Consider the following 13717-nt stretch of genomic DNA (forward strand, 5'->3'; position numbering starts at 1 on the left):
GAAATATACTGAGGCCCTGAGGTAGGTCTATGGGACCATACAGCAGTCTCCTTTGTGGTGACATTATTCCACCAGGTAACATCTTCCCTGGGCTGCTTTGTGAACCAATGGAAAAATACTGTGATGTGAGAGGGTAGCCAATAAGAGTGCAGCATGGGGAGGGGGAGCGCTAATTTAATGCGTCTCTAGCTCACTTCCTGGGCAAGATGGCGTATGTGGCTTTGTTTCTTCCTGACCGCGAGTAACGGCCGTTTGACCAGGGAGTACCCCGAGTTTACCAGTCTTTAGTGACTTTGCTGCTGTGTGTAGGGAGTCTCACGGCTGTCTTCATCCTCCCCTTTGCAGTGCTGGTAATGGACGGATGTCGGTAAGAGAGTACCGAGCCGAAGTTGAGGAGCGACATGACAGCAGAGCTCAAGGGGTAGGTCATACAACTCTTTGCCACCAGGCCTGGAGCTCTTTAAATTAGGTGGGGCTATAATTGCAGGCCTTGGCCCACGATGGGGGTCTGCATTACAACCCCGATATTCCGTGAGGAAGGAACCCTGACCTGTGCCCGGGCAATTCTATCCCTTGTCTGACTCCCCTGATAAGTGGCCTTGTGTCCTCAAGGGCTGCTCAACCAAGATGTTGTACTGGATTGTAAAGGGTCACCGCTGGCCAATCTACCATAAAACATTGAAAGTAAAAGTCATGAATTGCTGATGGTGCCCAGTATTTATATTAAAAGGTTTGACTGGTCGTCTTCATCTCCCCCATAGGTTGGTGGATGTTCAGTCAGCTGTTTTGCAGAAGATCCAATATAACCCCAAACTTAACACTCAGCATTGTAAGTCTATCCCCAAAAAATTCAGTAACATTTTATGTGTTCGCACATGATTTGTTCAAAGTAGGGAAAAAATATAAAATCACACAATAAAGAGGTGGTATTTATAAAATTTACTCCAAAATTCCCCTTAGTGTTTTTTTTTTTTCTTTTTTCTGCACCTTTTTCTGCATTTCTGACAGATGTAATTGTTTGGGGCACAGATCTCACTAATGGCTTATATTCTTTCTGTCCCCCCCTCCTCTTTCTTGTAAAGCAGATGACAGGTGAGCTTTGCAGGACAGAGCCAGGCCATAGACCACCAGAAATGTTCCATTGCATTGAGATCCGGACTGTTCACTGGCCATGTCATAGATGTGAATTATCTCTCCTTAAGAAGTGTGATGCGATGTATTGTCATCCCAAAAAATTACTTCATAATCACCAAACCTACTTTCCATTAATGGAATGAGAAACTCTATTAAAATTCCAATTTGTGCATGTCCTGTAGAGATGCCTTTCCCATATCATGAATATGAGGATTTTCTTGTCCTCAGGTAGTCATCGTTGTATGTTTCATCAGATCTGCACCAAACAAAGTTTTGGCATCTGCTTGGCCAATTCAACGATTTCCCACTGAATATTCCTATTGCCCTGTTTCTTTTGTTTTCTTCTGTTTTATGATGGTTAAAGTTTGGTGTCAATATATAGAAATCTCTTTTCCTTCAGCTGATTTCTTTGATAGATTTGGTCGCAGACATTGATTTTGTATCCGCCCATTTGTTTTTCATTTCTTTTATTTTCTATTCTCTGGGCAATCCATTGGTTCACTTTTGTGACCTTTCTTGGTCCTCCTGTACATTTACCTTTCCAACATTCTCACTTTGTACTTGTTCCAAATTCTAGGCTATGTACACACTTCAGATGATTCTCGTCCGATAATCGCCTCAGGGCTGATATAGGATGACAGTGCTCAACCCAGAAATTTTTTTAAGCTGGGTGGGAAGAAATTTTAGGCGGCTGGCAGCCCCGCTATTATGACCCCACTGTTCTGTAACCACCCAAAAACAGCCGGGTGGTTACTGAAATGTGCCGGGTGGTGCGCCCAGCTAAAAGGGTCTGGAGAGAACACTGGATGAGAATCATGTAAATTACTTGCTATTTAAATTTAAAACCTCCAATCATTTACTCATGTTGATTGTTGTACCTGACGCCTTTTGCCCTAAATGGCTTCCTCAGGTATTGGTTTATCAACAAATGTTTGGCACTTGTGGTAATTATGTCTAAATTAATAAGAATTTTTTCATGTTACATTATCTAGTATACATAGACATATTTTTGCATAATTGAATAAATAACTGAATATTTTGTTGCATAAAACTTAACTAAGTATCCCAAATTATTGGCTGCAGTTAGGATCTATACAATAAGATACAACACAGGTTCAAATAATTCTAATAATCCCTATGTACATATAGATAAACTAAGTGTATGTAGACCCATTATATATACTTTGAAGTATATTCAATGTAAAAGGTATATAGACTGCCATCCACCCTACAAGACCATGTAAATGTTGATTGCAAACGTAGGGAGGAAATGATGCCTCCATGATGCCTTTTGGTGCGGTGATAGTATCTCTATTTTTAATAATATTTCTATTGGGACCCATATTAGACCTATTGAAACTACCGTTCCTGTGATTGGGGAGATACTATTATCACCTTGCGCTTGTTCCATCCTTTGTCATTGGAAAGGATCGTGAAAGATCGTTTTGAACAACAATCATTGAACGTGTGTACGTAGCCTTAGGCCGCTGACTTAATGAAGTTTTCAAACCCTGATGGCTGTCTTGTTGGGGCCCAGGTTGTCTGTCTGGTTACTGCAGCAAAAAGTCAAATCGGCTAAATGATTGTCTTCCTAAGGCTTAGTCTACACGGACTGTTTCCCCAGCGTTTAACCTGAGGCTTTTAAAGCCCTTGTTTGAAGTCCCCATGCATTCCAATGGGCTAATCTACACCAGGACGTTTCCTTCAGGCACGTTTTTGAGCTTGCTTTTTCCAGCATTTAAAAAAAGTTTTAAAACGTTAGAATAAGTGCATAAAAATGCTTATAAACTCAGTAGGAACGTTTACATGCCTTTTTACAAAACGTCCATGTAGACCCAGCCTAAAGTAAGTGTGTGTGTGTGTGTGTGTGTGTGTGTGTCACCGCTATCAGTCTGTATTCTACCAACTAGGTGGACTGCTCACCAGGGTCTTTGGAGTATATTCTCTCTATAGTTGTATTGCTCACTGATTCCAGGGGGTTCAGTCTTTATTCCATGTATTTGTCTATTGTACACCCGTGTGTGTTTGTTTGTGTAATCCACACACAATCCACACATGGGACTGGCCAGGGAGTTGAACTGTTAAGGACCCCCATACCTGCTCTAACCCCTGTACCCCTTATGTATTTTTGGTCCTGGGATTTGCACAGCTATAGGATGGCAGTGCTCAACCCAGACATTTTTTTAAGCCGGGTGGCAAGAAATTTTAGGTGGCTGGCAGCCCCTGTATTGTGACCAAATTCTTTGGTAAACAGACGGTTGGGTGCTGAAAAGTGCCGGGTGGTGCGCCCAGCTAAAAGTGCCTGGGGAGAACCCTGGGATCGGGTGTTAATGGCTCATGCTGCTCCAGGTGTATATGAAGTTAGACAAAAGCAGTAAAACCTTTATCAGTTTTGTGGTCTGTCCTGTTGAAGAATTTTTTTTTTCCCTGTTTTGGGAACACCATAAAAAACTCTACTTATGCAGTTGTAACTAGAATGTGTCCCCATTGGGTAATTCTTCTCACCTATTGTTCCAGCTGTGAAATGTTGGGGATGCTGTCCTCAACAGGTGATTATTTTGACAATTAGTTTGAAATATATTGTTACCCCTCTTTCCAGTCTAAGCCCTGCTGTATAGGGAATTTCATTGATAAGCTCCAAATCCTTGTACTTCTATTGATTTAGTATTTTATCAGATCAGTAACCAGTTGTGGTCACTGGATATAATACTGAGGTCTGAAGCAGCTTCACTACTGTCCATGGAGCATCTGTAGTATGTCCGGCCTATCTTCTGCTGCAGAACTGGCTTTCTGACAGCTGGGAATGGCTGTCAGAAATTGGGGTTTGAGGTAAGATGCAGACAGATATATGTAACAGAGCAGGCAGCACATTTTGCTAGGTAGAGATTTATGTTCTCATAATGCCATAATTACATTTTAGAAAGGTTTAGCCACAAGTGTCCCCCACTTGCACCTACAGTTTCAGTTTCCTATGCCTCCACGTGTACCTTAAAAATTTCAAGTTAATACAACCAACGGTTTAGTAGATCTGAAGGTTTGAACACAGCGAGTTGTTAGGCTGCAGAATATGACAAGCAGCTTTTACACTCACATAGCGATCACACTGCGCTGCCGATGACATTACACACTGCGGATAAACGTCACAGACAGTGTTTTTATATAGAATATGGGCAGTGATGAGAGGGGGTCACTGTCTGTCTTGTCCCCATCTGATATCACATGCATGATGCTATTAAAGCATCGCCACATTTTTACCATTTTATTAAAGAGTGACTTTCTCTGGTATGTAATGGAAAAATGTGTTTTTTTTGTTTTTATAGTTTTGTGGAGAGGACCTCTCCCCTTCAGTCTTCACTTCCATTTCGGTAAAGACCAAAGGGGAAATCCGCAGCCTCCTGGAATATTTGTGTCACATATCCCAAGAGGCTCTGCACTGCTCCTTGTGTGCATGCACCTTCAGAGGATTTCTTATAATGTAACAAAAAGTGTTCAATCTAATGCATGCGCAGTGCAAGGCAGCATTGGACGTATAAGTAAGCATTAGAGAAAAGGTGGAAGCTGAGCCAGCATGGGCCTGCTGGGCTAATTTTGTAAAAGAATCAAGTGAAAAAAAATGTTTTCACAAAAGTTCACTTTAACTAAATATAGACACAGGAGCACATCTGAAGTACGGCTGAATTCACACCGGCAGTAAGGTTAGATTTGTCCATTCCTCATGCCAGGAACCACTGCTGCTTAAAAAACTTCTAGCTCTGAAAAAGCCCAGCACACCGCCTGTTATCAATCCTACGTGCCCAGCACTCACCGCCTGTTATCAATCCTAGGTGCCCAGCACTTACCGCCTGTTACCAATCCTAGGTGCCCAGCACTTACCGCCTGTTATCAATCCTAGGTGCCCAGCACTCACCGCCTGTTATCAATCCTAGGTGCCCAGCACTTACCGCCTGTTACCAATCCTAGGTGCCCAGCACTTGCCAGAAATCATTCAGAAGGGGTAAATGTTTTTTGCTGCTAATATGAGCTAAGCCTAACTTGTTACACCACATTCATTATACTATTACACTACTACAAAGGATTACACTCCTATAACTTAGAACACTAGTAAGTTGGATCACAATACGCGGCATAGGACAGTTGTGTCAGAATACATAGAATAGAAAAATTGGATATACTAACAGGGCAGGCATTACAAAGTTGTAACAAATATTAGGGAGAAGGTAGAACACTGAAACAATAAGAGGTTACTGGATACCCATGGCATAAACAACTGGGAGCACTAAATTTGCTGTGTTTTGCCACACCCCCTTTTTTACCACCCGGCTACAGCTTCCTACCACCTGGCTGAAAAAAATTCTGGGGGGAACACTGGTGTTTAATGAGTTAATTTGAGTGTAATGAATGATGTCAATGAACACTATTAAGTCTACTGTTTATGAGCACTTTACATTATCAAGTGATGGGGAAACATTGTGTGCCAATGTTTTCTTGAAGATGATGGTGAAAAACAATGTGATGCAAAAATTAGCAGTTTCAGTGGGTCTAACAAAAAATCTACCTACAAGAGCATCAAATTTGAAGACACTTGCAGTGTTTTCATCCTAAAGTGTTAGAAGTTGTGAATGAAAAAGATAACAATGAAAATATTCTATCTACTTCTGGGATAAAAAAAAATGTTCAGAAATCTACTGGAGACCAAACACAACTAAGAAGATTCTTTCTTTATATCTGACAGTTACCATAACAATGACACTAGAAAAATTAAAAAAACACATTATTGAAATGGTAGTAAGGAATACTGTACCACTCCTTTTCAAAGCCAGCCTTTTTAGGCCTAAATAGAGAGATGGTTAAAAAAACTTGGTGTTTAGTATAAGGAAACTTGTATTTGAAGAGACCAAATGTAAAAAGGAAGAACTACTAAAAGGTCTGAAGAGACTGTCTTCAAAAAAATGGATGCATACACACGTCACAAGAGTCAATTATTTTGTTATTAATGTTAGATTTGTTGATGAAAATAATAAAACAATAACGCAAACCTTGGGAGTAAAGGACACCCAGGCACATCACACCAGTGACCTATCTTTAGAAGTTAGTGGAGGATGTTCTAGAAGATTTTAAAATTAAAAAGCCAGCTACCAGAAGATTCGTAGGTCTTAATAATTTTGGTTATGGTTGTACGATTACAACCCAAAACCATTGCTATCTGGGAGGCATCACTTCCATTTAGAATATTGGTCTACCACTCTGACGTTCTGCATTACTTAATTCTCTGCCCATAAGGGTAAGTGTAATACTAAATATAAAGTGAATATCTTTAAAGATAAAAAGATGCATATTATCTTAAAACTTAGAATAAATCCCTGAAATAAAGCTACTTTAATTTTAAAACTATATAAAGTAAAAAACTTAATTGACAAATTATCAATTTAAAAATATATTTTTATTAATGTTTCTTGAGAAACGTTTATGGTAAAAATATTGTTATATTTAATATTATAATAAATGTATTGATTTATGAATAATTAGGGTGTCTACATTTTTATTTTTTACTTACAGGCGGTAGGTGCTAGGCGCCCAGGATTGGTCGGGGGGGGGGGGGTACCAGAAACTGATTAGTCTGAGGATTTATCTACTGACTCCACAGGCTTGGTTACAATACACGGCACTGGACAGTTGGGGCATAATTCAAGAAGAGACATATAAGGAGGCAGGCATTTGAAAGTTGGAACAAAGTATAGGGGCTAGGTAGAACACTGAATAATATTTTATTGGATGCATAAAACTGGGAGCACTACACTTGTGGTGTCTAGCCCTGCCTACTTTTTCTCCACCTGGCTACAGCTTCCCACTACCCAGCTGATAAATATTCTGGGGAGAACACTGGATGAGCTAAAAAAAATATTTAACCCTAAAAATACAAATACAGAAATCTGTTTAAGAGCAGAAAAACATCAATGTAGCTGTCATCTTGGCGTGTGAACATTCTATAAATTGTATGTGTAAAATGACCAACGTTAGAGTTCTGCAATTATCTAATTTCTTTTTTCAAGCCATATATGTATATTTGCTACTTAAAAGGCACCATATGTTCAATGTTTATTCCATTTGGGTGGAGCCTAAATAGAGTATATATGTATGTGAAAAGCTCATATTTAAATTAAAAACTGAATAAATATTTTAAAATCTGTTAAATTGATATACACATCTAAAAACATTCCCAAAGCTTGATATAAGGTATGTAGTATCCATATCTATTTGGAAAAGATTGTATATTCAAGATCTATAGTAATTGTGATTTGTACATATACAAATTGATTGTGTTAACTTATGCACAGAACCAAAGCAATACAAAAGGACTAATAGTGTACCTTATTTTCATATAGATTATCATGTGCCTCCAAACTCGCCTTGTTTGTACAGCACCCGCATTTATTAAAATATAATAGACGTATCTCCAAAAATAGCAGTTATATCCAAAATAACTATATGCGCATAGGCTTACCTTTTTCACTATAGTTGTAGCCAAAAAACACTTTCTATTCCAAAAATACGAAAAAGTGATTGGCGCCCACACGCCTATATGCCTGAATTTCCAAGTGCCATAATTAAATGTGCTCCTCTGTTATCTTTATATGTAACTCATAATGGGCGTTCAACGTGGCGTAAACACTTCCGCATGGGCAATGGAAGTAAACGTAACTTCCATATCCATTTGTAGAATCTCATGCGCCATAGAAAATATAGATCTGAATACTACATACATTTTATATCAAGCATTAGGAATGTTTTTTTTTTTTTTTTTTTTTTAGATGTGTAAAGCAATTTATTTGATTTTAAAATGTTTATTCAGTTTTTAATGAATTTAAATGAGTTTTTCCCATATGTGTAGTCTAATTGGGCTCCACCCAAATTGAATTTAACTCAACCACAGGGTTACACTGCACCTTGTAATAGTTACATAGTTATAGTAGGTTAGGTTGAAAAAAAGACATCAGTCTATCATGTTCAACCACTAGGGAAATAAACAGATATAAAACCCTATAAGACAAAGCTGGTCCAGAGGAAGGCAAAAAAAAGCCCTGGTACAATTTGCTTCAACTGGGAAAAAAAAAATTCCTTTCCGATTCCATGAGGCAATCGGATATTCCCTGGATCAACAGTCATTGATATTTTTACTTTAAAGCCTTAATACCCAGTTATATTCTGTGCTTCTAGAAATCATCCAGCTTTTTCATAAAGCAATCTATAGTAGTTGCTGAAACTACTTCCTGAGGGAGCCTATTTCACATTTTCACAGACCTTACAGTGAAGAATCCCTTCCTTATCCGGAACTTAAACTTCTTTTCCTCCAGACGCAAAGAGCGCCCCCTTGTTCTTTGTAATGATCTCAAAGTAAATAATGGGGAAGAGTTCTCTATATGGACCGTTTATATATTTATACAGGGTGATCATATCCCCCCTTATACGTCTCTTCAAGGGAGAAAAGATTCAGTTCAGCTAATCTCTTCTCATAGCTGAGCTCCTCCATTCCTTTTATTAGTTTAGTTGCCCTTCTCTGCACTCTCTAATTCCACAATGTCCTTTATGTGAACTGGTGCCCAAAACTGGACTGCATATTCCAGATGTGGTGTGACCGATGCTTTGTACAGGGGCAGGATAATGTCTCCATCTCTGCAGTCTATTCATCTTTTATTACAAGAAAGTACTTTACTAGCTTTAGGCTTAGTCTACACGGACTGTTTCCCCAGCGTTTAACCTGAGGCTTTTAAAGCCCTTGTTTGAAGTCCCCATGCATTCCAATGGGCGGGCTAATCTACACCAGGACGTTTCCTTCAGGCACGTTTTTAAGCTTTATTTTAAAATTTAAAACGCTGGTAAATCGCGGGAAACGCGTCCATTGATTTTAATGGGAGCGTTTTCCTGCGTTTATGCATGCTAGAAATTTAGATATTGCAGCTTGGCATTGCATGCTGTTATTAAGTCTATGATCTACCAGAACCCCCAGATCCTTTTCCTATTCCCTAGACAGTATGACGCATACATGTTAGCTCCCAAGTGCATAATTTTACTTTTATCTATATTAAATGTCATTTGCCACTTGGCTGCCCAATCAAACAGTACATCCAGGTCTGCTTGTAGATTATCAACATCCTGTATGGACTTATTTCCATTACATAGTTTGGTGTCATCTGCAAACACAGAAATGGTACTTTTAATCCCAAACTCTATATCATTTATGAAGATGTTACACAGTAAATGTCCCAACACTGGGGTACACCACTAGAAACCTTAGACCATTCAAAGTATGAATCATTAATTACAACTCTCTGGATGCAACCTTTAAGCCAGTTCTCTATCCATCTACAGATTGAATTTATTCCACTGTCTACCTGTTTACTTTCTTCCTCATAAAAAGAGTAAATTTGTTTAACAACTTCTGTCTTTCTTGAAGCCATGCTGACTATCACTTATAATATTATTTTCTAGCAGAAACTCCTCTATGTGGCTCTTTATCAAACTCTCTTAAGAACTTTCCAACTATGGACGTTAAACTAACAGGTCTGTAGTTACCTGGTAATGGCTTTGCTCCCTTTTTTGAAGATAGGAACCACATTGGCCTTAACGCCAATCCATCAGTACCTTGTCAGTGACTAAAGAGTCTCTAAAAATTAGAAATGATGGCTTTAAAATACCGGAGCTCAGCTCTTTGAGGACACGTGGATGTAATCCATCAGGTCCTGGTGCTTTGTCAACCTTAATTTTTCCCAGCTGTTTCTATCATATCAATTCTGAGCCATTGTGACTTATTTAAGGCAGTGACATTGCTGTTATGAATTTGGACTTGAGCTCTGCCATTTTCCTTTGTGTACACAGAGCTAAAAAAAAAAAAAGTAAATCTGCCTTGTCTTTTATCCCCAGCTAACCAACCTAGTGACAACCTTTAAGAGACCTACATGCTCAGATCTGAACTTTTTGCTATTAATTTATTTGAAAAGATTTTGGGGGTTTGCCTTACTTTCCTTTGCAATCAGTCTTTCATTTTGAAGTTTTGCACATTTTATCTCCTTTTTACATCTTTTGTTATATAACACATACAGTTCCTGAGTTCTTACTACTATTATAGTTAACATTGTACATGCATGTATTTTGTACTAAAATGTAAGCACCATTGAAGTGAATGTTAATACATCTTCACTGTTCAGTAAAATAAGGCATACTGTGGTAAAGATCTACTGAACAGTGTCAGTCAGGTACCATTGTTTCTTTAGAAATGCTTAGTATGATTTTCTTGTGTACTTGTCTGGATTGTCGTGGTACAGCATCCAGCAGTAGTCAGCCATCATACTTAATTCCAGAAACCTTGGTAGCGGTGCTCCATTAACTGGATGTTCTGGTTAAAACATTGTCCTTGTTTGTCACGCTCCATACAAAGATTTTCCGGGAAGAATTCTAGATGTGTGTGTGTGTGTGTGTGTGTGCAAGAAATGTATTTTTAGTGACATGCGATGACCCAGTTTCTGATATGAATCAAGCAGGTTCTGAACTCCTTCCTTGTATGCAGGAGACTTATGGTTGCCCAGCATCCCAAGCTTCTAGCTCAACTGCTGAGAGAGATTGTTTGAAAACATCATCCTGCAAAACAGACTTGATATGTGGCCCTATAAATATCCCTTTCTTTCCTTTTTGCAGTTATGTTTGGAAACTTCTCGACAAGGTACTGAAAACCCATAAAGTTTGATTTACCCATGGTCTTTACAAGGTTCTTCATCAAGCCTAACTTTATATGGAGAGGTGATGGAAATATTTTATGTGGATCAACCAGAGACAGAAACTTGACACTGCTTGTTCAGGGCTTTTAGTTATCTCTTGGTAGCCTAACGCGCTTGACGTAATGGTCTCCCGTAGATTGGCTGTCCCACAGGCATAGGAAACAGCAATATTTTGTGAATCCTCCTTGCATTTCCATCAGCAAGCCAATGACCTTTAGATCCCCACAGATGTTCCATTGGTGTGTTTTTATATTATACTGGATTGCTTCAAGTAGTAACTTAATGTTATAGGACTCCTTTAGATTAACGGAATGGGCAATTGGTAAACTTTGTTTGGAATTGCCATTATTCAATAAGACTGCTTTCAAGCTTCTTTTCGAGGAAACCATGAAGATACGCCATTCAGATAGAACATGCTCTTTTGACAAACTGTTAGAGTGCATTTATATCATGACAGTAGCACAGTGAGCCATTAATAGTGAAGAACGTTGTCAAGTTATGATTTTGTTTTCTGTAGTGAGTTAGTTACACCCTTTGCAAGCAAGTGCTTCTGTTTAAGCCTTGAAGCAAGAAGTTCTGCTTTGTCTTTGGAGAGATTTAAATCATGAACAAGATCATTAAGCTCTGCTTGTGTAAAGGTCTCTGGTTCTGAATCTTATTTAGTTTAATCCTCATGATTTGGGGTTGTAACTGGCTGCAACTCCTCTCATCTACAGAAGCAAGTCCATCATGTGGTTAGAACTGGCAATGAATCGTCATGGGGAACAGGCCTAATTGCAGAATCGAGGCTGGGATAAACAATTTTGTGCTTAGTTTTACCTGAGAATCCAGGTTGACGTGGCAAATTTCACACAATCTATTATTAGCTGCATCACAAAAACTAGACGTGCTAGATAAAATCATATCTGATGACATGTTGACCTGTGTAATGAAGCCAAATCGTGGTGCTTCAGCTTCCCAATGATGTGTAACTTCCAACGATTTCCACTCGGTACCTCAGCTGTCAACAATGTGTTGCACCTTCTGAAGTTCCAAGCAAAACGTCTTTCTAAGCATATTAAATGTCTGTGTTCTTCCCAAAAAAATTTTCAGCCAGGTGGTAATGTGGGTGCTGCAAGACACTGCAAATTTAGTGCTCCCAGTTGTTTATGCATAGGTATCCAGTAATCCCTAATTTTGTCTTTTCTACCTACCCCCTGTACTTAACTTTTTAATACCTGGCTTGTAAGTACATCCAGTTTTTCCATCTTTTTATATCATGCCAAAACTTTTTTCAGTGCTGTTTTTTTTTTTTTGGTCTGAACTACTTAGTTTTCATGTTTTAATAGTGTGATCGATGTGTGACAAGTTAGGTTTAGTTTTTATTAGCAGTAAAATACCCCTCCTGAGTGGCTACTGGTAACTGCTAGGCACCTGGAATTGGTTAACAGGCAGTAAGTGCTGGGCTTTTTCAAGCAGCAGTGGTTCCTGGTGAGAGGCAAATGCAACCTCACTGCCAGTGTGAATACAGCTAAACTTCAGATGTGGCCTTCTAGTGCTATATTTAGATAGCAACTTTCACCTTAAGTTTGGAGTTCTTTTATATAATGTTGACAAGTGGTGATGCTTTGAGCATCGTGCATGTGTTAGTAGATGGGGGCAGGACAGCCAGTATTCTATGGGCAAAAAAACTGCCTGTGCAATGTATCCACCTGCAGTGTGATATCTGTGTGTAAAGGCTGCTTATTATATTCTGCGGCCTAACAACTCGCTTTGTTTAATCCCTCATATCTCCTAAATCGTTGATCATAATGACTTGAAAATTTTAGGGTATGGAGGGTACTCTCATAGTTGTGAAATAACCTAAACTTCTTAAAACTCCTATCCCCCATATCTTGAATTTCTTCAGACTTGTGGAAATTGAGCATTGGGGTTGATGTTTCATGAGACTGCATGTAGCGGCCCAAAATTGAAAATGCAAATTAGGGACCCCCAGGGGCCACTTGCATAGCAGAGAGCATGCTACTTTCTGCTTCAGTTTTGAACCTCAATTTATCTGGAATGGGGAGGTGTAGGAAACTGAAAATGTAGGTGCATATGAGGGACACATGTATAAACCCCCCCCCCCCCCCCCAAACTTCATTAGAACATAAACTATGCCCATCAAAACGCACTGCCCTGTTACACATGACTACCTACCAGTACCTGGACCCCAATTTTGTTTTGATGGGCAGACTTTGTTACTATGATACCATTGTGATTAAATTTTAGCGGATGTTTGCCAAAGATGTTTCCTACACCTCCCCATTCCAGAGAAATTGGGGTTCAAGTGTTAGATGTGGCCAGTAATGTATCATGGGGCAGTGTGTTTTGATGGAGGTGTTTTCCTGTTCTGATGCCACAGTAATGACATTTTAGTAGGGTGGGGGTTAGCCAAAGGTGTTGGGGAAGGGACAGCTGTGCTGTTCTCTTATCAGCAGCTCAAATCCTCTGAATGGGAGCAGGGTCTCAAGCTGCTGCTAAGAGCCGGATGCTCTGCCCACCAGAAGGGGGTTGGGGGGAACTATGCATGTTTTCTGTATGTTGTCTTTGCCCAGCTCACCTTATGAGAGATCAGAGTAGAGGTGTAGGCAATGTATATGTTCAGACTGATGACACTTCTGAAATCCTATTCGCCGCTTCATGCATTTCCAGTGTCTTCATATAGGAAGTGATAGTGATACAGGTCCATAAATATTTGGACAGACAACTTTTTTTAATTTTAGTTCTGTACATTACTACAATTTAATTTTAAATGAAACAGTTGAACTGCAGACTTTCAGCTTTAATTCAGT

General features: G+C 39.2%; 1 protein-coding gene across 1 annotated transcript in view; it reads left to right on the plus strand.

Moving 5' to 3' along the window:
• Positions 1-206: 206 nt before the first annotated feature.
• LOC140342868 (transcriptional regulator ATRX-like) overlaps positions 207-13717 on the plus strand; it is a 138397-nt gene continuing 124886 nt past the window's right edge. Inside the window, exon 1 of the mRNA XM_072429240.1 lies at positions 207-421. Coding sequence (XP_072285341.1) covers positions 402-421 — 20 coding nt within the window. The 5' untranslated portion in view covers positions 207-401. The remainder of the gene's footprint in view (positions 422-13717) is intronic.

Source organism: Pyxicephalus adspersus, chromosome W, assembly GCF_032062135.1.
Source record: "Pyxicephalus adspersus chromosome W, UCB_Pads_2.0, whole genome shotgun sequence".
NCBI classification, from domain to species: domain Eukaryota; kingdom Metazoa; phylum Chordata; class Amphibia; order Anura; family Pyxicephalidae; genus Pyxicephalus; species Pyxicephalus adspersus.